This window comes from Ipomoea nil, unplaced genomic scaffold (genome assembly GCF_001879475.1).
Source record: "Ipomoea nil cultivar Tokyo-kokei standard unplaced genomic scaffold, Asagao_1.1 scaffold1262, whole genome shotgun sequence".
Classification (NCBI taxonomy): Eukaryota; Viridiplantae; Streptophyta; class Magnoliopsida; order Solanales; family Convolvulaceae; genus Ipomoea; species Ipomoea nil.
The window spans coordinates 44822-72794 of NW_017617690.1; the positions used below are offsets into that span (position 1 = coordinate 44822).

Genomic DNA, 27973 nt, shown 5'->3' on the forward strand with positions numbered 1-27973 from the left:
TATAAAGGTTGTACATTAAAATATTTTGGACAAACATACCCCTACCGTTATCTTTTCCACTATTATTACCATGCACATGCATCCACCATATATTTTCTTATCTTCTTCATTAATAATATATAATATATACACATTAAATATTTGAGTTATATGTTAATTATTACATACATATAAATATCAAATTTATAAAAATGATTTACATTATTATTATTATTTAGAATAATTTAAATATCTAAAATCTAAATAAATTTAAAATTGTAATATAATGTATTAATATTGGGCACCTATTTTTGCGCATCGCGCATAAAAAAATACTAGTATATATATATATTTGAGTACTACCAACTACTTTCTCAACCTAAAGCACAAAAAGTCAATATTGACTCCACTGAGACTCGAACCCACAAACTCTCATATGAGAGAACAACTTGATGTCATTAAACCAAAGGTCCTTGACCGCTCATATATATAGTAGTCTACAAATCACACATTAAAAATAAACTAGACTAAAAAGATTTCGTACGAGTATACAATGAACTCAAAGACGTGTTAGTAAAAATCATCTATTATTTTTGTACGTATTATGTGTGCGCATATATATTATAAATTTTTGGCTAAAGTGTCATTAAGCCCAATGAACCATTTTCAATTATTTAAGCCACACCATGATCTTTAATAAGTGATATTTAGATCCATAAACCATTATTTTTTTTTCAGAACTTTTTATAGGTTTCCTACAAGTTATCGGTAATCATGCTGACATGGAATTTTTTTTTCCGTCCCCTACCTAGAACTTGCGAATGAGCTCCACGACCGCTTCCCTTTTCCGGCCATCCGTCACCGCCAGGATAGCAGCAGAGGCGCACCACCGCGACAAAGCCGCCAACTATCTTCACCCACCAACGAAATCACCATCGTCTTCTCTACCTCACGTCCGCAGCAAACCAGTAACAAAAAAACCCAGCTTTATTATTATTATTTTTCTTTCGTCCGAACGCAACACTCACTCACCCTCCGAAGGTACCTTCACTTTTGTCGTTCTTTTTGCTTGGAACTAATAGAGAAGAGAGAGAGCTTTGATGAAGATGATGTTGATGGTGACGAAGCTATGGCGTGTAAGTGGATGGTGGAGCTTGATGACAATGATGATGGAGGCTCGATGTTGGGGACGTTGATGATGAAACTAGAATCAGCGAACATTTAAACTGGACAAATCAAGAACCAAAAACATCAACCAGACCAAAGCCGTCCTCACTGAATTAATAGATCGCCGGAAATAGCCATCAACAGAGTCTTGGCGTGAGCATAAACACCTTAAGACTAGCAGAAGAAAGCACACCACTTGCGATCAACCACCCACCAGATACGAATTTCTTCCGCGTATGAGGAGGACCAGGACGCCTAGACTGCGGCTAATGATGCCCATAAATAGAGGGCTGATGCTGCGCCCATTAGCAGCAACAACTCCCACTTCCATCCATAATATAATCCGCCCTTTAAAGATTGTTTGTGTCTATCCCCAGGTGCGAATTGCGATGGAGAACAACGGCGGCGTTAACTACTCCGACAATCTGCCCACAGTAATGGTGACCAACGACGACGACGGAGTGGACGCTCTTGGGTTGAGAGCTCTGGTTAGCGTCCTCGTCTCCACTAATTGCTTCAACGTCCTCGCTGGAGCCATCGCGTTTTCAGTTGCCGGCCCTTCAGTCCCTTGGTATCTCAAAAGCTCCGACGATAATGCAGCAGCTCCTACGCATGCATCCCATCCCCAAGTTTAGCCTTTGAGTAGCATCAAAATTGTTCAACGCTTCCATGGTAGTTTCTCTCCGGCGACGCAGTTGTTTTTGTTTTTGTTTTTTAATTCTTTAATTAAAAATGGGGACTAAGAAATAAGACCACGTCAGCTTATTACCGTGCCATGTCATCAGGATTACCGGAAAAAATATCACTTATTAAAGATCATGATAGTTCATGGTGCGGGATGACACTTTTAGCCTAAATTTTTTTTAGCTGGTTCCACTAAAATTAATGTGTTTGAATATCAATATACAAATTCAAAAAAAAAAAAAAAGGTATAATTTCCTCAATATAAAAATAAATGTACAAAGCCTTAATATTTTCCATTTATCTTTTTGTTATTGCTAACATGCAATTTTTTTTTTATGATGAGGATAATTTGTAGGACTGCACGGCTCGTTCACTGCTTTGCATATATGTTTTAAGACTAAAAATGTGAATCTTTTTTAGCATATATGTTTTGTCTACTGCTTTGCAAAAGATAAACTGATGAAGTTCCAACCCACAAAGAGTACAGAGCTTCATCATTTAGACTAAAGCTAGACAAAAAGATAGTGCTGCAGCAGCAGCACAGAAAACACTTCAAGAACCATTTCCAATTTTCCATTGCTTCTGCACCTGTGAGCAATGCAATGCCTACAAAACTAAACTATACAGTCAGCTGTTCACCGCGCAAAAAACCTTCAAAAAGTCAAGCGGGTTGGTTCCTTTGCCATCCTGCATTCCTACTTACGTCTAATATCAACACTGTAATAAGGGAATCCTTTGGCTTGGAAAACACATTCCTGTCCTGGTTTAAGCTCGTTAGCCACACTGAAGTCTTTCCATCCACCTGCTAAAACTCTCAACTGCTGCTTCTTCTGGTATAAAGTCGGCCAAACTCTGTTAGTTGGATCTTCGAGGAATATAATCTTATTTTCTCGGGTTCTTATGCTAGGCCATGAATCTGGTAGTTCCTGTGTGCGAGGATCAAGGGCATACACGGATAAATAAAGGAATTAGGCGCACAACAGGAGGCAAGGAAAAAAAAAAAAAAAAAAAAAAGGGAGAGAATATTGCAACAAAACGATAACGCACAACTGCATCAGATCACTGAGCCTCCAATTAAACAAAGAGAAAGGCATGAAAGTACACCAATTAACAAAGTTATTTAATAGGAATATAAGATTTGTTATAAATTGTTGCGTCTAAAATTTTTAAGAATCTCGATAAGATTATAAATGTAAGATTTTAGTCATATCAACAATTTTAATAACTATGATATAATATTTTCCTTTTATATAGTAAAAACGAAAGTAAAATTAATAAAATATGATAAAGAGAGTAATATATTACTCCGTACTATCCAAATACCATGAATATACACATGATTATGGAAACCCAGTTACATGCATATATTCAACATAATTTATAACTTATGAATACAAAAGCGAGAAAAAAAAATCTAGACTGAATGTTACTTAAAACACGGTGTCACCTATTGAGGAGAAAAGGAAAGAGAACTCATTAAAATGTTTTAGAGATGTAAAAAGTAGAATTGTAAATGCATTGGTTATAAAAAGTGATAACATGGAACTAGAAAGACAGAAGACTGGAAGAGGCCAAGACTTGGATATAAGTTCCTAAGAATATTACGCAGTATTTGGAGTCATGGACATGTACATAATGCAAACTCTAACAACTCAGATGATAAAACTAGGCAAGTATAAAGTCAGAGTATACGAGACCATAAATAAAATGAAAACTGATCAAAGTTGAAAAAGTCCAGCATTCATAGAAAGAATGATATTTCAACAAGATACATACGAGAAAATCCTGATGATCAACCATCACCAGAAAGGAGTCATTGGATGGAGCAGCAAGTATTGGTGTATCTGCTGAATCAACGGGCTCACTTTTGACATTTATGTAAGACTTGCTTCTCAAGTTCCGTTCATTTCCTGTATCTTGTCAATGCAATATGTAGAACAGTAGAAAGGATTAAGGTTGCAATGAAATATAAATAGAAACACATCAAGAAAGAACACAAGAAGGTGTGCTTCTAAAATAAGAGGCCACTGAACAAGAAATAAAATAACTTCAACAAAAAAAAATACCAATTACCATTCTTCATCAATCATACCTTCGTTCCCCACCTCCACTGGTTCTCTTTTAACTACTCTCGTTTCCTTAGCTATTAAGGAGGGCAAAAAAAATCCCCATTTACCAAATGGGAATTAATTAGTGTTAATTCCAACAACATACAGAAAGAGTGAACAAAAACTGGTGTGGAATGATGAAAAGAAAAGACTTGAATCAGAAATTACCAACGTCAGATGCTCCACCACATTCTGCTCTGGCCATCTGAACATTGCCTATGCCGGGGCTCTTTTTCTTCTTACATGGTGTAATACTTTCTTTGGCACCACGTTGTGCTCTGGCCATCTGAGCACTGCCTGTGCAGGGGCTCTTTTTATTCTTACATGACATAATACTTTCTCTGAAACTTTTTTCCTTTAAAACAATAACTTCACTCTCAGCATGTTCTATAGCTTCTTTGTCTCCTATTAAAATCCTCTTTCTTTCAGCAGGTCTACTTGCTGGCATTTCAGATCTTGGTTGGGTCACACCTTGTGTTCTCACCTGCATGAGATCTTTCTCTTCTGGTTTCATTTTTTCATTGTTCAGGTGTAAAACAATAGTTAATAAATGGAAATTTAATAGCATTTGCAAAAAGAAAGGGGAGAAGCTTCAATTACATGTGAAAAGAACCTAAAAAATAACATACAAAATCAATGAACATAAACCATTATATTTAAGCAATTGAATGAGATTGGAGATTACCAAAGTGAGATATTCCATTGGAATCCATAAGAATCCTGCCTGGAGAGTGGTAGGCTTCTCTCTTGGTTGTGAATACAAGATCATTCAGAGACGTAGTATCCTTTTCTGACTGCACATCTTGCTGAACAAGATCAAGAGGATCATTTTTACCTTTTGAAAAGTTGTTGTTTCCTTCAGCATGCCTGAATGCCGGCATTTCAAAACTTGATAGGTCAAATAAATGCATTCTGTTTTCCTCTTGATTGTATCCAATATCTTGACCAGACATATAAAATGGTTCTTCAAAATGCATGACAGGTGGACTGGATTGTTTCCTTCCACTATCTACATCAATGATTGGAGTGTGTGTGATTGTGGGGGGCTGGTGATGATTGTTTCCAAAGCCTGGCATAGTTGCAAAAGAAGTAGGAGAACCCTCTTTGTTCATTGAATTTATGCCTGCAGCCTCATCTTGTTCAGGTAAGCTTCTGATAGTCCGTGCTCTTTTGTTACTTCTCTCTGAAGGTGCATCAAAGTTGGTTTTCAGACAACCACTTCGGCCATATATGTGAACAACAAAGTGCCCTACAGGTCCATTCATCAAATACAACAGCACAAAGTCCCCCGTTTCAACATTATGGTCCAACGAGAATTGGCGCCATCCCTGATTGATAGCCAGTGTACCTTTACAATATGATACAGTTGCTTTTGATTTAACTCCAATAGAGTCCTCAAGATATATTTCTTGACCAACCAAGTGGGACACATATTTAACAGATGTAGGAGGCAGAAACTGCAAGAGATTAAGTTGCAGCATGAAAAAGTGTTAGAATATAACGTCATTTGATCAAGAAACAACATACAATACCTTCTCTAAATGGGTTTATTAAGTACATAACCACATTTGTTTAGACCACGAAATAACAAAAGCAAGAAGTACATAGCCAAATTAACTAAAAACGAGTTATTTGGTGATTCGATGATACCAGAGTTTCCAAGAATTCATTGCTGACGATGACTTTGAAGAAAGAAACAACTGGATTCAGACTGCATTGGTGATGAATTAGTGGACAAAACTGTCCGCACTTCTCACTAGCTCCCATCTCTGCAAACCAACTTTTCTCCAGAAAATTAAAACATTTTATCATGTAAACCTAGGGATTTATACTACATTAAATTCCTGAAAAGAAGGGAATGGGAAATAATATCCAAAAACACAGCTAACTTTCATACATCAAATACACTAGGGATTTATACTACATTAAATCAAAGAAAAAAAACTACAATAGAAGAAAAGCCTGATCATATATATATAAAGCACGAAGCAGAGAGAAAGTATAAACATTCCGCTAATAATAATCAGAGACTCAAACTATTAACACATTAACGATTTCCAGAAATCTCGACACTCCAATATCATCTCCACAGACTAAAGATTTTCGATACCTTCAAATTGAGACAGTATCAGAGCTTCTCCGCAAGAATCTCAGACATCCCACCGCGCGATGTTTAGGGTTTATCTCAAATTTTCAAAATTTGTATATGATGTGATCAAACTTTTTAAAATTAATACTTCAGTACCGAATTTTTGAATCATTTGTACAATAGCGCTTTTTATTTTCCCCCAATTCAATTATATACTGTCTAGTAAAAAAATATCTTGGAAAGTGGAAACCGTCTTATTTTTCTTTCTTAAGCATAAAATATTGGTAAAACAATGAATGCAATTTGAAAAATAATGTTTTAAATAATGAAACTAAAATTATTATTTTATTTTAAAAATATAATGCCATCATTTTATTTATAATATTTAACATTCTTAATTTCTTATAAGTTAACATTATATACTTTTATTATTTAACTTATAAAATTATGAAAATTAGTATGCGTACTTTCAAATTTTACTTTCACTTTTAAATTTTTGATGTAGATATTTTTGTTGAAACACACATGATGAAAATAGTCTATCTACCACATCAACGAGTAAAAATTGAGAAAGTATAATTTAGAAGCACATATAGTAGAACACTCAAAATATAACTTTTTCGAACGATGACAATGTTGTATATTAAATTTGTGAACTCTGTTATGAAAATGGTATTTAAGGGTAAAAATATTTAATAATTGAATTAAATTATAAACATTCAAATATTTTATTAAAATTGTCACAAATTATACAAATTTTAGTTTTTTTTGTTGTCACTGTGAAAATATGCACTACTATCCAAGAGTGTGCACTAACTCATTGAGTAAATCATATTCTTATGCAATAGCCTACAAACCACACTAGGAATGTCATATGTAACGAACTTGACCAAAAAAAAATGTTGACAAGAATCAAATTTGTAAACTTTTAATATGAGAATCATGTTCTATTTATTTGACCATTATTTTTTAGGTAAATTTTAATTTTTAAATTCGTGAGTTCAATGTTAACTAAGGGGGTGTTCGGTTTGATAGAAAACATTTTCCATGGAAAATATTTTCCTACAAGTAAAGAAAAATGATGTTTTATGTTGTTTGGTTGGTTCATTGGAAAATTTTTTCCTTAAGAATGAGGAAAACAAATTCTTAGCTCATCCTATGTATTTTGTTTTCCATGGAAAAGGTTTTTCATAGAAAACTAATATGACAATTTTACCCTCATTATTCTTTATTAATTACTCTTATTATTATTATATTATATTATTATTGTTGTGTAGGATTATATTTGTCATTATACTCATTATTCATTACCATTCCAAACTCAAAAAAAACAATGGAATTCATATTTCCAATAATTTCTTTTCCACCAACCAAACAATGGAATCTATTTTCTTGAAATTTATTTTCCATGGAATTTCAATTCCATTTTCTTTCAAATATTTTCCAGCGAACCAAAAGAGTTGTAAAAGTATACATATATAGTTCAAAGTAGAAAGATTTTGATGCATTATGGAAACTTTAAGCTAGGTATGTCAAAGGAAAAAAATGTCAAATTGGTTCCCTAAATCAAACAGATAGTATAATTGAGTCTCCTCTCCTATATATATATATATATATATATATATATATATATATATATATATATATAAGCTCCATTTAAATTCCCTAAACATGTAAAAAATAAAATTAATTAAGTCCAAAATTACCTATTTGGCAGGTTAGTGTCTTCTGACATGTGCCTGTTTAGAAGGCACTAACCTGCCAAACAAATAATTTTAGACTTAATTACTTTTTTTTTTTACAGGTTTAGGAGATTTAGGAAACTCCCAAACAGTCCAAACAGATAATTTTAGACTTAATTAATCTTAATTGCACTATCCGCTCAACTTCATTGGTTAGTCCCTTTTTTCATTGGTTGATCCCTTTTTTGTGTCCATTTTTTTCATTGGTTGGTCCCTTTTTTGTATTAGCCTTTTTCATTGATTGGTTGGTCCCTTTAGACTGGAAGTGTTTCCCTTCTATGACAGAGAAATTGAATTAAAAATAACTTCAGTTAAACTTCGTTAGTTTAATCTTAGAAAAAATTAAATTAAAAATAACTTCAGACAAAGTTCGTTAAACAAATAACTTCAATCAAGTTTTGTTAACACAAATCAGTAGTAAATAGTTAAAAGAGAACATTTAATATAGGATGAATCAACGATTTGGTCCCTCAGTTATTTGCGACTTGTCAATGTTGCCCCTCAATCGCGTATTCATCGATTTGGTCCCCGAAAATAATTGTTTTTCGTCAATTTAGTCCCTATGGCCGTATTCCGTCAAGACTCAGGCGAAAGCTCCGATTTGCCCTGGGCATTTTGGTCTTTTCACGCCTTCTTCTTCATTAACTCTGACCAAGCTTCGCCGGAGAAGCTCAAGCTCGCCGGAGGGAGCTCCATCTCGACGAAAAACAATTATTTTCGGCTAGTTTACAGCAAAATACATCGCATAGCGACAAATTCCGGCGATCTATCAATGGTCCCTGTTCCCGCCGAAATTTGAAAACCCAAATGTGGTCTACCCCCTCTGTTACAGCCTTAAACCCCCAATTCACAGTGCCTCGATCTCCTGGGCGCACAGGAACACTCTCCGCGTGACACTCCTCCAGAAGCCGAGCCCCGACGATGCTGGCGACGGAGACAACAAGGCTGGCAGAAAGGTGGTGGAGTTGAACCTTAGCAACACTGGCGATGAAGAGATCGATGCCGTGCGGTGGAGGAAAATCGCCTACGGTTCAGTGACTCTCTTCACACTTTTTCAGAGTCGGAAGAACTCCATGGTTGGGTTGTCGAAGATGTCGTTGGATTCTCCACCCTACAATGCTAAGCGGTACTTTTCCAAGTCTCAGAATTTGAATTCCGGCAAAAATAACCAAGACAACAAGGCTGGCAGAAAGGTGGTGGAGTTGAACCTTAGCAACACTGGCGATGAAGAGATCGATGCCGTGCGGTGGAGGAAAATCGCCTACGGTTCAGTGACTCTCTTCACACTTTTTCAGAGTCGGAAGAACTCCATGGTTGGATTGTCGAAGATGTCGTTGGATTCTCCACCCTACAATGCTAAGTGGCACCTTTCCAAGTCTCAGAATTTGAATTCCGGCAAAAATAACCATAATTGAACAAATAGATAAGAAGTTTAGCTAATTACAGATTAATGAACTGAGACCATTGATAGGTTGCTGGAATCCGTCAACATGCAGGGCATTTTGTTGTAAACTAGCCGAAAATAATTGTTTTTCGTCGAGATGGAGCTCCCTCCGGCGAGTTTGAGTTTCTCTGGCGAAGCTTGATCAGAGTTAATGAAGAAGAAGGCGTGAAAAGACCAAAATGCCCAGGGCAAATCGGAGCTTTCGCTTGAGTCTTGACGGAATACGGCCATAAGGACTAAATTGACGAAAAACAATTATTTTCGGGGACCAAATCGATGAATACGCGATTGAGGGACAACATTGACAAGTCGCAAATAACTGAGAGACTAAATCGTTGATTCACCCTTTAATATATAATATGTTAATTATAAGTACATAACCTATAAACATAAAAATCGAAGACACATAATATGTAATTGTAAGTATATAACCAGAACCAGAGTTCACAATGGGCATGATAAACCCTAGTCCACACTCCACAACCATAATCATTTCAACGACCATAGAGTTCTTCAAAATTATACTGGTTAGAATGTAAAATAGAAGTAACATAAGATGGCACAACACAAATTCAACAAATATTCATCACCAAACAACACTTTATTGTTCAAAGATCCACAATGTAGTCTTGTAGATGTTGATATCAGTCACCATCAAAATAAAGATAAAAATACAATACACCAGATACTAAGACATCTGAGTTTAGAACAACAACCCTCCAAAGCAAATGGACAGCATAAAGAAAACCATTGAAATAGCAACATCCAACATGTAACGCTAGGCATTAACAAATGCAACATATAGATCTGGATGACGGCAACTGGAAATATTGGCGCAGTGCATAATATTGAATAAACCGAATCCCAAATAGGACTGGACTTCCAACACATTCGCTTATCTCAATTCCCAGAGCTATAGGAGCCCTCACCAGATGATGAACTGTCCCCTTTAAGACGCTTCATCTCATCATAAGCCCACTCAAGACCAGGACAGTAGTGCACGGGTGGATTGAACCTGGTGTCATTGATGTCATCTGGCAGAAAAGCACCGTTTTTAATCAGATACTTGATTGCTTTCTTCTTTCTTTCTTTAGCTGCATGATGTAGAGGAGTCCCTGTATTCGAGAGAGTTACAAAATAAAGATCAGTTTGTTAGCTTAGTTGAAAATGGTGCTTAAATGAAATGAATTCTTAACCTCAACATTTTTTTTTAAAAAAAGGAAGACGTTTTCAAAAACTGTACTTACATCCACCACAAGCTCCCTTGGTTCGTGCATCAATGTCAGCACCGTGCTCAAGCAATTCATCCATAATTTTGCGGTGGCCACCCTTAGCAGCAAGATGAAGGGGTGTGACACCCTGAGCTTTTGGGCCCCATGCAGCCACATTTGGATCAATGCCTTCATTAAGAAGTCGCCTAACCTGTAAACATCATACATTCACTTAGACAAGACTGAAAGCAGATGCTACAGAGCAAGAAATAATGAAAAAAATTTCTTATAAGAGTGATGCAATGACAAATAAGGGAGACAAAATGAAATCATATAACCACAGATATAGTCATCACAAGGCATAAATAAATTAAACATAATCATAAAATAGCAGAAGAGACAACAAGGAGGTTACAAAATTAGAAACAGAAGGTTAAGCCATTTTCGCACAATACAACACCTCAGAGGCAGAACTCCTATGCTCACCCAAAATTCTAAAGAAATAGTTGTAACATGCAAAATCATCATTTCACTACCAATCACTAGTGAGCTAGAAAGCGCTAGAAAACTAAAATATTGATTGGAATGAATGAGAAAGTGTAGTCTGTAAAATATTCCTCAAATTAGATAAACCCAATAAAATAAGAAATCCAACTAAATGATTAAGAAATATACTCAATTTCAACACAAGAAGCCCAAAAAGGGAAAAGAAAAGGCAAACAAATTGAACCCAACGGATGTAACTGAAAAAAAAGCCCACCCATCATTCTAATTTCTTTTAAAAAAGAGAAACGAGTTTCCCATTGTGCTGGAGACCCAATCTGATAGATGTCTAGCTACTGTAAGAAAACACACCAGCATCATATCTTTCTTATACCATCCTAATATTATAGTACTAAATTATACTATCAACTAAAACTCCACACAAATAAATTCAATACAAAAGCCATGAAATTAGGTAACATATAAGCTAAAAATTTAACCTTTTCATATGTGGGAGAAGATCTATACCTCTCTCAGGTCACCTTTCCGAGCAACAATGTGTAGAGGAGTCCAGCCACGATCATCTCTATCTCCAGCGGTCATATGCAACCTTTTAGACCGCTTGTATAAACCCAACTGATCTTCAGGCATGATCTTAACCCTAAAATCACGACTCTTCAAGAACAAAACTAGATTATTCTCGACCGATGAAATTGATTTGTTTCTTCTCCAATTTTTTTACATAAACCACGAAATCTGAAACCAATCCACAGTATATTCCTGGGTTTCAATTGAAACCCAGCAGACGCAAACCAAATCCCAAATTCGCGAATTTCAAACGAAATTAGATCTTATCTTTCAAGATTCAAGAAACAGGCAGACAGTTCACAGTTCTGTCTATAAGACCCAGAAGCGAAAAAAAATTGCAAACGAAAAAAATATTTCCCTCCAATTACATTATCGGACGAAAGAAAACAAAGGAGCAAACAAAGAAGAGAGATGTTAGGGGAGGGGGGAAGAGCGCTTAGCGAGAGCAAGAATGATTGGCGAGGTTGTACGGAGCAAAAGGATTAAGACCGGGGCCGAAAGCGCGGAGATTTGTAGACGTCACCGGCGACGATGAAGTGAAGCGGAGGAGAAAAGAGATAATCATTATAATTAAAATTCTCAACACCAAAACACTTCAATCAGGATACGTATCTTGGAATCGAATACGGAGAAGAGATGACGGGGCTATATGAATCCTCGTGCGGGTCGGAACTGGTTTGGAGGTTGCATATATTCAGTTCTGGGAGATTGGGGATGAGATGAAGGATGAATGAAAGGAAACCCTAGAATCCGAATTGAAGAGGAAGCCGCCGTGAAGCGTTATGCCGAGGCGGTGTATTTTAGTAGAGATAAGTGGACACCGGTCATTGTTCTATTGGTTATAGGGTAGTCAAATGTTCTGGAACCAGGTTTCTGAGGGCACGTTCGGTATCTCAAAAATTAGACTGAATTATGTGAAAAAAAAAAAAAAAAGGTTGAAGTGTCAAATCGCACCATGAACCAATTGCGATATGTCATGCCGCACCCTGATCTTATATAAGTGATTATTCGATTCACAAACTAAAAATTTTTGTCCGCCTAGTATTTTTTACAGGTAACCTTCAGGTTAAAGGTAATAAATTAGTGATGTGGAGGTGATTTGGCAGACATGTGTTTTGTTTTGTAGATGTGTCAGCCATTTCAATAGATGTGGCAGTCATTTCATCAGTTTAATTGAATAACCCAAAATTTGAATTTCCAGCCATCTGCGTTGTAGATGTGGCGTTCCGGCGATCGGAGTGTCGCCGGATTCTGGAAATTCCAGAAAAACTTCATAAATCAATCTGAATGTTCAAAATCATATGCAATCGGCCACAACGATTTATCTCCAAAGCCTTTAACAAAATATAGGCGAGAAATACACAAAATATTACAGAGAAATCAGTGATTGCTGAGACGGAATTTGGAAATATAATAGAAAATGCAAAAATTCAACGCAGCTCCACCAGAGACTTGGTTCTGCCGGCCGGCGTTGTAGTCCCTAGCGTCTCCACCTCCATCAAGTGCGATAAGGGCGAACGCACCCGGTTTCGCTCCGATGCTCTTTCTTTTAGTCAGATGTCAGAGCAGTTCAACCAGGAACTAGCTTTATCTGGTAAAATACCTTCTGAACTTTAACTTGGACGAGGGTGAAGGCGAGAAGGACGCGAACCAGGCCGCCGCCGCCATTGGCACTTCACCTGTTGTTTCGTCTTCCTTGGGGTCATCAAAATCCATTAACCCTGATGACTTCCCTGAAGATATGGAGGAAGAACTGGAGTGGTTGTCGAACAAGGATGCATTCCCGGGTGTTGAGACATGTTGCCAAACCGTGCTCTGCTTCCAGCTGCTGCCGTTGATGAGGAGAGGAACAATGGAGTCGAGCACCCCGCCACCGCAATCGGTCGCCGCTGCTGCCTTCCACCCGGACTGCCGACCTGCTGCGAACAACTGGGTCGCCCCGCCAAGATACGGGTTCGGTCCATCTCAATCGCATACAAACAAGCTACTTCGCTAAAACCCCATCCCGATTCAGATTCCCATGTTTCAACCAAACGCCCTCTAAGTAATCGCTGCAAGAAAGCAGTAGAATTTGGGAGAAGAAAGCATAATAATTTCCCATTAATCACAGAAATTAAAGCATAATATCCAAGAAAAATACAAAGAATTCAGAACCAAATTTGGAAGAAGAATGAAATGATTGTTGATTTCTTTTTGGCGAAAATTGAGAAATCATTCGCAAATCAGGGAGTCACCATGTTGAAGCTGAAGCTCTGGTAAGTCGACGATAAGGGTTGAAAGAAGATAAGGAGGAAAAGAAGACAGCTCATCAGTTTATTTGACCAAGTAAATAAAATAAGTCCACCGGCTCCATGTCATCAAAGTAACAGGGAAACCTGTAAAAAATGCTAGGCGGACAAAAATTTTTAGTTTGTGAATCGAATAATCACTTATATAAGATTAGGGTGCGGCATGACATATCGCAATTGGTTCATGGTGCGATTTGACACTTGAGCCAAAAAAAAAAAAAAAAACCTTCAAAAATTGCAGATTTATACTCTGAATTATTATGATAAAATAACATTTCTAACCCCATTACTCTATTAGTCATTCCACTTAGGCCTGTGCATCGGATCGGATATGTATTCCGTCCATCTGATCGGATTTTGGATTGTATTTTATCAATTCAATTCGTTATTTTTTGTACTTTAAAATTTATTGGATATGCTAAATCGGATGTCGAATTTTACGGATCGAATTTCGGATTTCAAAAAGTCATTAATAATTGAATAACTAAAACAAAATATTCCTTAAAATAAAACAAGCAACAACTTAATAATTTTCAAAGCTAAAGAACAGAAACATCAAACGTATAATAATTTAATTTTACAACAAAAATTGCAAAAGTAAACAAAAATACAAAATTAATCTAAGTTTAAGTGTTTAACTTCCAACAAATAAAAAAAAAAAAAAGTTAATCACTTAAACTTCAACAATCATTCCAATCAACATCTTTAGTTCTTTACAGCAAACCTGCTGACAGCAGTCAGCATTTCTACACTTTATCCAGTTCATCATTATTTGGATTTCAGTTAATGGCTTTCACGAATAAATGGAAATTTCAAGTTTGAAACTTGATTATCTCACATTCAAGTCTTTAACTTTTAAAGGGACATCACAATAGATCGCATAATATCACAAAATCACACTGCTTCCACCATTATCAGAATATTAGCATGTTGGATCGGATTTGCACACAACCCTACAGAATATATCACAATACAGTGAATAAATCACAACTACAAATCTAAGGTTTGAGATTACAACAGCTTCCACCATAATACAATAATAGATCACAACATAGATCACAACATATTCATAATATAACACAAATATAATAACATGCAGTGAATAAAATCAACAAATCATAAAAATAAAAACTAGAGTTTGTGTTTTACTTGGTTTCCCCTTAATATTCCCCGGAGAACAAGGGCCTCTACTCAATGATCACCACGAGAACTCGAGAAGGGCTTCCACCACTAACGGGCACCGGCCACCGGACAATCGGATTATCGGAGTATCGAAGAAGTAAGAGCCTCAGACTAACAGAGAGTAGAGAGTAGAAAGAGTCGAGAGGACTGAGGAGTAGAGAGAACTCAAAGTCTCAGACTCTCAGAGATTAGAGAGAAGTCAAAGGAGATGAAGAGTAGAGAGAACTCAGAGAAGGAGTCTCAGAGAGAGAGAGAGAGTAGCGACTGCGCAAATGGCGCGTTCAACTCACACACACACACACACACACACACACACACACACACACACACACACACACACACACACACACACACACACACACACACACACACACACACACACACACACACACACACACACATATATATATATATATATATATATATATACTTAGGCCAGACGACGTCGTTTACTATATAGGAAACCCTAACCCTATGAAAGTTCGGATAATCGGACGGATCGGATACAAAAAAATCAAACCCTATCCGATCTCGCTTATCCGACGTCGTTTGGTCATGCGGATCGGATATGGTGATTCAGGTGTGGAGTGGGTCGGATGCCTTGGTTTCGGATGTCGAATCGGGTGGATATTTCGGGTTGGGTCAGATTTGCACATGCCTAATTCCACTATAGCAATTTTTTCTAGTTATCCCATTCGATTTTTTTTAATATTATTTATTTATTTTGTAATATATATAGAGATAGGGAAGTTTTCCAAAAATATACGGAATACTAATTAATATAGAATCCTAATCTAATTATTATATTGCAGGTTATAATAAGTTTAAGTATCCTAATCTAATTATTATATTGCAGGTTATAATAAGTCTAAGTCTCAATCGACACGGGTACTACAGGTTGCAGCGCGTACTGGGTGCATACAGCAAGTCTAAGTCTCAGTATAGCTGCACCGCGCACAAATTATTATGCCCATAGCCTTTTACATCACCCCTGTGCACAAGAAAAAGCCTTTATGTTATACAATTCAATAAACCTTAAAAGAGCTCTTGTATAAATAGTGGTGCAAATCCACTTCCCAAACCCATGTGGGACAAAAGCTTCGTTTTTTCCCTTCATTTTCCAACTCAAATGGATCTACTTTGAGAATCAATTATCCATTTTGAGCGTACAATATATCAATCTTTTCGTCTCACTACGATGAACCCGAATTCACTTTGACCCGACTCAAATCGGAAGTGGATCCCACTGATAATTGTACCACAAAATAGCTACTAAAATGCTATTTTATGCCAATTTATGCTATTTTTTTCAACAGATTTAAATAAAATCAATGGCTCTCCTCTCACCGCACAACCTCATCATAACCTAATTATATATATATAATTAGGTTATATATATATATATATATATATATAGAGTAAGGTTCAAGTACGGCGATGTCCTTAGGTGCGGCGTCACCAATAATTCAACAAATATACACCATCAAGTTTAGGAAAATGCACCACAAAACACACACACAAATTAGGTATGCATCACTAAAAATACACCATTAGGTGTGAGTAAAAACATCATACAGTGTTCAGAAATACACCATTGGGGTGCGGTGAGTTATATGGTGTATTAAAAGATTTACAATCATAAGTAGCGAGAGGAAGCACCTAATTGACAACAAATGTACAAATATAAGTCTTACTTCATGATTCCTTATTATATAAGCACTTCTTAGGTTACATGCACCACCATTACTGTAGCATCCATCTTCTTCGTCTGAAAAACAAGAATAGCTTAAATTAGCAGTTGTTAAAGTCTATATAGCACATTATTATAGATAACATAGATCCATGAACTACAGAATGATGGTAACATATAGATAAGTGTATATTAAACTGCGCGAATATATTCTGCTAAAGTTAAACTAACATGCATCACAAAATGTTAACTGGTGACATTTTTGTGAATGTGGTTGTTGTTCTTTACCATCTTTGGAAGTCGAGAAACGGAGCTGTGTGGGAGGCGAAGCTTCCAAGGCCAAAGCAACAGAGGCGAATGCTACTGTAGCTTCCTGGGCTCAAACTTGCTACAACCACATTAAAAGTCATAGTTTGAAAAAGATGACTGGACAATTAATATCAGAGCAGTTTATCATTCCATCATGAAAATTTGTACCAGAGCATGTCACATGTTTAATTCCTAAACATTTAGATAAGACAATTGGTATCAGAGCATACTATGTAGATAAATTCTTTGAATATTATCTACATAGTATGCTCTAATACAAATGATCAGATCTAAATGTTTAAGTTTAAACATGTGACATGCTCTGATATCAATTATCAGGATGAAGTAATATACCGCTCCAATACCAATTGTTCAGTCATCTTGATATATGATATTCAAAATATAAAATATAATAAGTTGAATTATTACAAACCAGTTAATCATAAATAAATGAGATAATAAAATTTAAAATTAAATAAATACAACATTTAATAAAAGCTAGTATTTTCAATAATGTGGTTGCTCTTGAAAATTTATCAAGAGCAGACATGTTATCGTTAAAAGCCTATAAAATATTTTTTGGCTAGATAACAGATTGTAGCCATCAGCATATTGCATCTTCATTTGTATCCTAAAGATGCCTTTCATGTGTGTGACTGTAAAAGAAATCCACCATGTACATAAAATGAGAGCTATAAGAGTGCGAGCTGTCAGGTTGTATAGAGTCTCTAAAATTAGGGTAGGGGGCATACTAGCAAGAGTCTTGAATGTTTTCTGCATTATGAAGAGGTAATCCTATCTTTTTTTTTCTTTTTTTTTTTTACTGCATATTTTTCCCTAAGCAATCTCTAATTTTTTGGTAGTGCATTTTCTTCCCTAAGCAATCTCTAAAGTTTTTTTTAATGCACTCTCAATAAACATAAAGAATATACTATACTCATTTTTGCTTCTTATTGGCGGGGAGAGTATATACATACCAACATTCAAAAAGATGATGTGTGAAATATAGAGAAATTCTTAAAGAGGACAAGCTTTATGAGATCAAGAATTTTTATGTTGTAACTAACTATTACATGTAAAAGATTACACCACTTAAATATATGATCAAGATTTGAAAACTAATAAATCAAAGCAGGAAACTTAACAAATTTCAAAAACAATAGTAGGCGACTTAAGTAAAAAAAAAACATACAGTTTAGAGTTAGATTAAATTTTAAGTCAAATAATTTGTTTACGGTTACTATCAGTTCAAAAAGGTTTCTCACTTTTACGCCTAAAATTTGTATTCAAATGTTAAATATGATTAAATTAATCCTCTATATACTACAAATATTGATTTTGAATCATCAAAGTTTAGATATAAGGCATCAGATTAAACTATTTTTTTAAACATTTTTTGACCATTAATTTAGAATCGGAGTTTATTATATTACTCAGCATTAAAGATGACTAAATGAAAAGAATATACAACAAAAATAGGTGTTGAATCTACCGTTTGAAAAAATATAAATCAATCTGCCCAGATACGTAGTAAGTAATATATCTACAAATAGTACATAAAAAGTGAAAGAAAATTGAGAATCAGAATTGTGTTTCATCATTTGCCATAAACTGGGAGCAAAAATGTTAGTAATATTTTCAAAAATAATCAATAAAGAATCTAAAAAATGATCCAGTTGAAACACCATTATTAAATGATAAAATTAAGTAGCACACATTGATAGCAATTTCAAGAAAAAATGACTGAAAATTTTATGATAACTATAATTAATGAACGGCAAATAAGTACATTACAAATCATTGATTCAAACTTCATATACCTCAAATTGAAGACATCATACAACAAATTTCATATGAGATCAAAGATATGAGACAAATTAAAAGGTCTACAATCATACGCAGCTAGAGGAAGCACCTAATTGACAACAAAGGTACTAATATAAGTTTTAGTTCATGATCCCTTATTATATAAACACTTCTTAGGTTACATACGCTACCATTACTGTAGCATCCATCTTTTCGTCTGAAAAATAAGAATAACTTGAATTAGCAGCTGTTAAAGTCTATATAGCACATTATTATAGGTAACATAGATCCATGAACTACAGAATGATGGTAACATATAGATAAGTGTATATTAAACTGCCCGAATTCATTCTGCTACAAAACAATAATTCATTTCCAACACAGATCTAAAGTTAAACTTAAATGCATCACAAAATGTTTATTGGTGACATTCTTGTGAGGTGGTGGTTGTCCTTTACCATCTTTGGAAGTCGAGAAACAGAGTTGTGTGGGAGACGAAACTTCCAAGGCCAAAGCAATTCTGGACGGAGGCGAATGCTATTGCAGCTTCCTGGGCTCAAACTTGCTAAAACCACGTTAAAAGTCATACTCTGAAAAAAGATGACTGAACAATTGGTATCAAAGCAGTTTATCACTCCATCATGAAAATTTGTAATAGAGCATGCCACATGTTTAATTCCTAAACATTTAGATAGGACAATTGGTATCAGAGCATACTATTTAGATAATTTTTTTGAATATTATCTACATAGTATGCTCTGATACAAATAATCAGATCTAAATGTTTAGTTTTAAACATGTGCCACGCTCTGATATCAATTGGCATGATGAAGTAATAAACTGCTCCAATACCAATTGTCCAGTCATCTTGATATATGATATTCAAAATATAAAATATAATAAGTTGAATTATTACAAACCAGTTTTTTTTTTTTTTTTTGATAGTTACGGGCTCTATTACATTGTAGTATCTGTTCATCATAAATAAATGAGATAATAAAATTTAAAGTTAAATAAAGACAACATTTAATAAAAGTTGATATTTTCAATAATGTGGCTGCGCAGACATGTTATTGTTAAAAACCTATAAAATGTTTCCTTCACAGAGCTTATTCTGCCAATTGCAGCCATCAGCATATTGCATCTTTATTTGTATCATAAAGATGCTTTCCATGTATGTGACTGTAAAAGAAATTCACCATATACACAAAATGAGAGCCCACGAGCTATCAGGTTGCATAAAGTCTCTGAAATCAAGGTAGGGGGCATACTAGCAAGAGTCTTGAATGTTTGCTGCATGATGAAGAGGTAATCCAATCTTTTTTTTTCCTGCATTTTCTTCCACAATCAATCTCTTATTTTTTGTTACTGCGTTTTCTTCCCTGAGCAATCTCTAAAGTTTTTTTTTTTTTTTTTTTTAATGTACTCCTAATAAATAGTAAAGAATATACTATACTCATTTTTTTGCTTTCTTATTGGCAGGGAGAGTATATACATGCCAACATTCGAGCGGGGAGAGTATATACATGCCAACATTCAAAATGATGATGTTGTGAAATATAAAGAAATTCTTAAAGAGGGCAAGCTTTATGAGATCAATAATTTTTATGTTGTAACTAACTATTATATGTAAAAGATTACACCACTTAAATATATGATCAAGATTCGAAAACTAATAAATCAAAGCAGGTATCAGAAACTTAACAAAATTCAAAAACAAGTAAACTACAAATCATTGATTCAAACTTCATATATCTCAAATTGAAAAAATCATACAACAAATTTCATACGGGACCAAGGATATGAGGCAAATTAAAAGATCTACAGTCATAGGCAGCAATAGGAAGCACATAATTGACAACAAAGGTACAAATATAAGTCGTAGTTTATGATTCCTTATTATATACGCACTTCTTAGGTTACATGCACTACCATTACTGTAGCATACATCTTCTTCGTCTGGAAAACAAGAATAGCTTGAATTAGCAGTTGTTAAAGATTATAGCACTTTATTATAGGTAACATAGATCCATGAACTACAGAATAATGGTAACATATAGATAAGTGTATATTAAACTGCCCAAATGCATTCTGCTACAAAACAATAATCCATTTCCAACACAGATCTAAAGTTAAACTTACATGCATCACAAAATGTTTATTGGTGACATTCTTGTGATGTGGTGGTTGTCCTTTACCATTTTTGGAAGGCGAGAAACGGAGTTGTGTGGGAGGCGAAGCTTCCAAGGCCAAAGCAACTCTGGACGGAGGCGAATGCTATTGCAGCTTCCTGGGCTCAAACTTGCTAAAACCACGTTAAAAGTCATACACTGAAAAAAGATAACTGAACAATTGGTATCAGAGCAGTTTATCACTCAATCATGAAAATTTGTATCAGAGCATGTCACATGTTTAATTCTTAAACATTTAGATAGGACAATTAATCAGAGCAGGCTCGACCCTAGGCACTTGCCCAGAGCCCATCTCAAAAGTGTATATAATCGTCTAGATTAGATTAAGTGTGTGCGAACGCGAATAAAGCATGAAAGCTAGCAGGGTAATGAGGGAACAAAGGCCACTCAAGATCCAAATCATAAAATATTCTTCCATTACTTTAGTGCCACTCGGAGTTTTTTATGATGTTTTTGAATAAGCCAAAATCATCAATTTTCATCCAACTAATAAGATGTCATGCTCTTTTAATAGTAGTGATTTTCTCACAGTAGCATCAGGGATGAAGTCAGAAAACTTGAATTGAGGGGGCCGATGTAGTAAAGAAAATTTACAATGTTAGTCGACATTATAATTAACTAGTAAGTTTCCCGTGCGATGCACGGTCATTAAATATGGTCTCTTAATAATTTAAAATTATCGTATAATCTTCTTATTCTATGTAATAGCAAAATGTTTTTTAATAATTCAACATTTGAATCGGAAACACTTAATCACAACTCAAATATGTTATACTTCCGGATTCATATGTAAGTCTGACAACCTAGTAGTTGCATCCGTGCAATGCTCGGACGTATGATACAATAGTAAGATTAACAGTACTGATAAAAAAAAAAACTATAATAGTATATGAATTAATTATTGAAAAACGAAAAACATTGTAATTGTATTACACATTATTGAAAACTTTTTTGTATACAACATTTTTAATCGTACTTACAAATGGTACATTATTCCCACATAAAAAATTTTAATCCCCTAGGATTACTAACTCTTGAGACTGCAAAAATAAATCCACGTATGATAATTTTTGCCATTTATTGTTATGGCATATGATAGTATCAAAATGAATTGCTTTCTTTGGAACTTGAAACAAAAATCTTGAATCAGAAGGTGTTAATGACATTCGAGGAATTAAAACTTTTGTTCATACATTCGTTCCACACATGATTTGAGCTTCCAAAACATGATCAGTCAACTTTGTAACAATAAACCTTGTATCATTAAAGTATGTTAATATTCTCACAATAACATATTAATATTTTTAGAATATTATATAATGTTAAATATAACATTATATAATTATATATAAGATAAGATGTAATAATAATTAAATAAGATTGTGAATTATATAAGTTCTCACCAAACGCACCCGGATTGCTCTCCGGGTGTGCATAGGGCTAACCTGGGATGCAAGACAGTATTGGAAAATCATTTTTGCAGAAAGTTTCAATGATGAAGAACACTCTCGGATTAGTGCATATTTATACTATTTTTTTAAGTAGCAATTGTGCCTCTCCATTAATGCTTTGTTATTAATTTGATTAGAATATTGAACAATATTGAACAATTTTCAAGGGGCATTTCAAAAGTGAGACTATACATATTATGCAATTAGTATTGGAAAAACGGATATATTATTACATTTTTATTTTTATTTTATATATGCCAATTCATTGAATACGTGTGTATGTTATTCTGGTATCTATATATCTTGAATCAATGTTATTATATTATTTTTTTTTTTTCAAAATGATCACTGTACATATGATAAACAATTCATGTGGCTGTGCGGATTTCAAAGGTTATAATAATAAATTCGAACAAATGTTAAAACAATTAATACACATTGAAAGTTGCAATAATAGTCATCCAACGGATTCACAGATCTAAAAATGATCACTGTACGTATGATAAGCCATCCCTGCGGCTGTGAGGATTCCAAAAGTTCTAATAATAAATTTGAACAAATGTTAAAACAATTAATACACATAGAAACACTGCTGGAAATTTTGGAATTTCCGACCACCTGAAAGTGATCTTAAATCAAGTCGAAAACCTTGTTCCGACCACTTTTGGTATCCGAAAAAACCTTTGTTGCTATTTCTGACCACTTTTTGCATTCGACTTGATTTAAGATCACTTTCAGGTGGTCGAAAATTTCATAATTTTCAATAGTGAAAGTTGCAATAGTAGTCATCCAATGAGTTCATAAATATGAAAATTAAAAACAGTCCAAACGACGCCTTATTATTTAGGCGGGAAAATGATGTGGCAAAAACATTTTGCTATTATATAGAGTAAGATAAGATTGCACCATATTATTATATATACCATACATTATTGTGATTATTATTGATAATAATCTATATACATATAAAAGCAAGAGGGATTCAGCCAATGAAAATCCAGTATTTTCCCGCCCATCACTGACGACGACGTTTTGGTGTTTGTGAAAAGTACATCATTTTATTTTTTTAATTCCTTTTTGGCTTCACAACAGGAACAATGTGATTTTATTATATTTAATATTATTATTTGATGTTCTGAATCCATATTTGATTTGAGATAACGTGTGGCGTTGTAGGCTCATTTTCCAATGCTAATTAATACTCCGTACACCGTAACTCTCAATTTTCCATGTGTTATTCACTTCTACACGTTATGTGAAGCAAGTTGCCAAAAAGTAATAATTATATATTTTAAATCAACATTTTGGAGGGAAACTACCTATAAATACCACATCTCCTGGAGAGAAACCTCACATTTCCCTCTCCACTTTTACATTCAAGCATAAAGAAAATACCAATAAACTAAGGTAAATATTTATTTATATTTTTCTTTTGATTTGGGAAAGGGGTTGATCCAGAGGGGTGATTGGGGAAGATTGCTTAATATGTAATTATGTATACACCCTTGGTTGTTCTCATCACCATTGAAACCTGAAATCATCAAGAGCAAAGTGTGATTATAGTAGGCTCAAATTATATGAAATACAATTTATAAATGCATCAGAATGGTCATTGGTTTATAATGGTTGTATGTAATAATATCAGTTTCACCAGATTCTAATTATCTAAGCAAAGCAGTACTAATTTATGTATGTAAATGGCAATAAATTCTTTTTTCCTTAGAATTTAGTACACTATACTTCATTTTCATGCTTTATTTTCTGGAGCTTATGCTAAGTTGGAGTTATTTTATGCATCATAGTTTGCTACTTCATAGTTATTTCTGTGCTCAACATCTCTTTATAAACCTAAATTCCTAGGAAAAAAATCTATTGCCAAGTACTTGCAAAAATCATTGTATGTTAATACTTTCGAACTATATTATACCACTATATGTGAGTTTCCTTCAAATAATTGAACCCGAACAAAGCTAGTTTTTTTTTTTTTAATTTGGAAATATTTAAGAATCACCACCAAGATTCTCCTTCAAATAATTGAAACCGAACAAAGCAATTTTTTTAAATGTGGAAATATTTAAGTATCACCACCAAAATTCCAGTTAGGCAGGCATTACGTATGTATACCATGATGTTAGGAATATCAGATGGAGAACGATAAGTAATTTCTCTGAAGACAACAGTAGGATCCAAGCACCATATGCTAACTGTATGTGTCCAACTATTAACAACTCTTCCTGCAGTTGCATAATGTGATAAGAGTGAAGAAAAGATGAGAAATATCATTTATAGATTGAATTACGCAGTGCATAACATTCAGACACATAGTTGAGATATAGATAGAATTTTACTGGTGTGTATAAAGAATTATATATATAAAAAATGGCAAGTAATGTGTAGCATACTTGAAAAATTTGTAAAAAAAAAAAAACAAAACCTGGAAATCTGACCATTTTAAAATTTTGTGCTTACAAGTTTTGGTAACATGCTTTAACTGTTAAGGAAAAAAAAATGTAAACCAATTTTCATGATCATTCGTTTAAAACAAAATGTTTGTCAAACAAGATAGCAGATTATTTCATATCTTCATAATCAAATTAGAAATCATAACAAATAATTCAATTTTCAGCATTACTCAACTTAAAGAAAAAAGTAAAAACAAAAAAATATTTACAAAACAGACTTGGAACAAATAAATTAACAGCGAAAGACAAACAAAACAAAAATAGAATCTTTGAAATATAAATATATAAAGATTGTTTTGAAAGAAAAGAAATCAGATTTGTTAAGGACACAAATTAAATTTTTTTTTTTAAAAAAAAAAAAAACAGATTCATAAAAAAGTAAATTAATGAAGTAATCTGTTTTTAACAGTTGGCTCTATTTTGGGATGTTAGTATTTCCTAGAATACTACAACATGTGACTTGCTCTATCATAATGAAAAAAAATATACAAGTAGCATATACAAATTGTAGCATAAAATACACGTTTAACAATTACAAAGACACATGTGTACATGTATTTTTTATATATACCTATGGTGTCTATCAATCATTAATTTGTGATGGTAAGGTTTGACTATTTTGAAATGGCAGTCAATTAGTCTTAGTATTAATATAGGACAATGAAATTTGCATTTGCATTAGAAATCATTTTGAATGTCAAATTTTTAATTCGAATTTTAGAGAATTAAATTATTTCTAAAGGAACAAAAACACAGATAATTTAGATATATATGTTTGTTTTTAGAAAACACAAATATATGATCAGTTGCCTCCATTTTAATCAAATGAAATTTGTGTCTGCAAAAAAAAATGGTATCAGATTCATGTGTCATCATATACCTCTAATTAAACTATTAGTATTTGCTCAAACAGAACGCTATAGTGTAGCACAAAAAGAAACACAATAAACTGTAACAGCCACATAGATGATGCATAGTAAGCAATTAATACATGTACCAATATAGAACAACTATACACATATGCCTCTTATCAAACATTAATTGTTGATGGTAAGGTTTGACTAATGTGCACTATTGTCTGATAGTGACTTCTCTTGATGTCTAAAATTTCCTATCTATATATACATAGCATTTAAGGACAGAAATAAATGCTCTCTACCCCACACATTCAACAGTAATGGAAAAATTGAAAGCCTCAACTATCATGCATGGTAAAAGAAAATGGCAGGATGAGAGTAAAGGTAATATTAAAGCATACCTGATGTTCTTCATTGTAATTTCACTTATTAAATACTTATGAACTCCGTGTAATTTTTTTCCAGCCATTTTTCTCCTTTTTTTTTCCTATCTGCATTACAAAAATTTAGTGTTTATATGTTAGTAATGGATAAATAGTCAATAACATATAAAATCTAAATCTATGTTAAATAGTTGAAGCAAATAAGGGAAATCTTACCATTTTTACAGAGTCAATTCTTTGTCTTTCAGAAATTTCTGTAAGCAACCAAGATAGTGTATCATATTATCTACTGCAGAGGACTGTAAAAAAAATAAAAAAATTGAGAATTCAAGTAAAGTTAAATAATTAAGCAGAGCATACACTCAACTCTCATAGGCTCTTAATTTTTATAAAGTTTCAAAAGATTCGGTCTCAAAAGTATTTTTAGAAAGTGGTTGTTGGTAGCTGCTTTGTTAACAAAATCTATTTTCAAAACCTAAGTACATGCGAACTAAATTGCACTATACACAACATGTTAATATATGTAGTAATTTGTGATTAATTGCATTGTTCAATCTACACAGATAATATGCTTTTACATTTTTAATAAATAATTATAGTATTAAATAATTTTTGTAATTGCAGCTTCTATTTTTGTCCGTATTTCAATCATAAAAACCTTAAATATTAAATTCAGATTTCATATCTGAAGAACTACACTTAAATTGTTTATTGGATTGTCAAATAATATCTCAAACATAACTACTACATCCATCGCATAGATCTAAAAAAGTTTTGCAGTACTAGAATATAAGAAGATTTAAATCGGATGAAAAAAAAGACACGCATTACCTTGATATTTTTTTGGAGTCGCATTTTTGAAGTTTCGCGATCTAGGGTTTTTTGGTTGTCGGCAAACGGTAAAAACATCTCAAAATAGCCGTATGTAAGGAACGAAAGAGTTAAGTATGGATTTTGGAAAGAAGGACTGAAATTTTCACAAGCACAAATAAGAGAGGTGGAGTAGATTGGAGAGTATGTACCCAATCTTTTTTGAAAAGCTATATACTCAGTGAAACGGAGGAGTGTTTAGTACAGAGAAGTGATCGGAAAGGATTGACTGTAAGATCTAGGGTTAGAGTTGTGTTTCCGGTGAACTCCCCAAAGAAGATGTTGCGTCGATGAGAGGAGAATTCGTATGGAGAGGTTCCGGCGGCGCAGCTTTGTGTGTTGTTGTTGACTGTTTAGGTTTTTAAGGTTGGGTTTTCGGGTTTGGGCTAATGATTTTTGGGCTTTGAATATATTTTATCTAATCATTTTATAATTGTCATATGTTTGGCCTATTTTGTTGGCCTGATTTAGTATGGTTTATTGTTTTGGGCTTTAATTAATATTACATATAAAAGAGGGCTCAAGTTGCTTATTTGCAACGATGATGAAAAAAAGTGTGTTTCATCTACGATGGATGTTGTTTATAAAGAAGTATTTAGCAATTTGTAAAATCTATATATTAGTATATATTTGTTATAAAGGCAAATTTAGTTTGATGTTGTCTACAATTATTATGTGACAATGTATGTACAATTATGTTTAAAAATATAATTATTTGGCTATATATATCATATATTTTTTTTTCAAAAACTTTTACATATTTTTATGTTCTCAATAATTATTACGACTTTGTATACAGATATTAATTAATGTCTACATATGTATTCTTATCCCGTGCATCGCACGGGTGGAGTACTAGTGATTTCTAATTATACTATGTGTAATAAAGTATGAAATACATAATTATATGAGTACGATCAATAATTACTTTAAAAAATTTTCACATAACACAAAATATAATAATAACAATAACAACAACATTTATTTA

The 27973-nt window shown here is 33.8% G+C and overlaps 2 protein-coding genes and 1 long non-coding RNA gene across 4 annotated transcripts; all 3 read right to left on the minus strand.

Annotated features, from left to right (window-relative positions):
* Positions 1 to 2233: 2233 nt before the first annotated feature.
* LOC109184536 (B3 domain-containing protein Os01g0905400-like) lies at positions 2234 to 6179 on the minus strand. The gene is made up of 7 exons (XM_019334549.1): positions 6049 to 6179; positions 5589 to 5707; positions 4624 to 5395; positions 4107 to 4460; positions 3923 to 3973; positions 3607 to 3746; positions 2234 to 2756 (listed from the first exon to the last, which is right to left on the minus strand). Exons 2-7 carry the CDS (start codon positions 5703 to 5705, stop codon positions 2526 to 2528), a joined length of 1665 nt encoding a protein of 554 aa, XP_019190094.1. The 5' UTR covers positions 5706 to 5707; positions 6049 to 6179; the 3' UTR covers positions 2234 to 2525.
* A 3605-nt stretch (positions 6180 to 9784) lies between these two features.
* On the minus strand, positions 9785 to 12279 carry LOC109184537 (ankyrin repeat and protein kinase domain-containing protein 1). The gene is made up of 3 exons (XM_019334550.1): positions 11436 to 12279; positions 10461 to 10635; positions 9785 to 10328 (listed from the first exon to the last, which is right to left on the minus strand). The coding sequence occupies exons 1-3, from the start codon at positions 11556 to 11558 to the stop codon at positions 10114 to 10116; spliced, it is 513 nt and encodes a 170-aa protein (XP_019190095.1). The 5' UTR covers positions 11559 to 12279; the 3' UTR covers positions 9785 to 10113.
* An 11390-nt stretch (positions 12280 to 23669) lies between these two features.
* LOC109184555 lies at positions 23670 to 27303 on the minus strand. Of its 2 annotated transcripts, none has more exons than XR_002054814.1 (5): positions 26947 to 27303; positions 26332 to 26369; positions 26134 to 26223; positions 24538 to 24647; positions 23670 to 23944 (listed from the first exon to the last, which is right to left on the minus strand). It is a non-coding gene; the product is annotated as an uncharacterized LOC109184555 (long non-coding RNA). The 2 variants fall into 2 exon arrangements; XR_002054813.1 differs by having other exon boundaries at positions 26332 to 26414.
* Positions 27304 to 27973: the final 670 nt, after the last annotated feature.

Coding starts and splice junctions, on each gene's coding strand:
- LOC109184537 (XM_019334550.1), bottom strand. CDS start 11,558: ATGCCTGAAGATCAGTTGGGTTTATACAAGCGGTCTAAAAGGTTGCAT. Junction 10,636..11,435: donor GGAAAGGTGACCTGAGAGAG/GTATAGATCTTC, acceptor TGATGTTTACAG/GTTAGGCGACTTCTTAATGA. Junction 10,329..10,460: donor CAAGGGAGCTTGTGGTGGAT/GTAAGTACAGTT, acceptor TCTCGAATACAG/GGACTCCTCTACATCATGCA.
- LOC109184536 (XM_019334549.1), bottom strand. CDS start 5,705: ATGGGAGCTAGTGAGAAGTGCGGACAGTTTTGTCCACTAATTCATCAC. Junction 4,461..4,623: donor CAATGGAATATCTCACTTTG/GTAATCTCCAAT, acceptor TACACCTGAACA/ATGAAAAAATGAAACCAGAA. Junction 3,974..4,106: donor TGGTGGAGCATCTGACGTTG/GTAATTTCTGAT, acceptor CCTCCTTAATAG/CTAAGGAAACGAGAGTAGTT.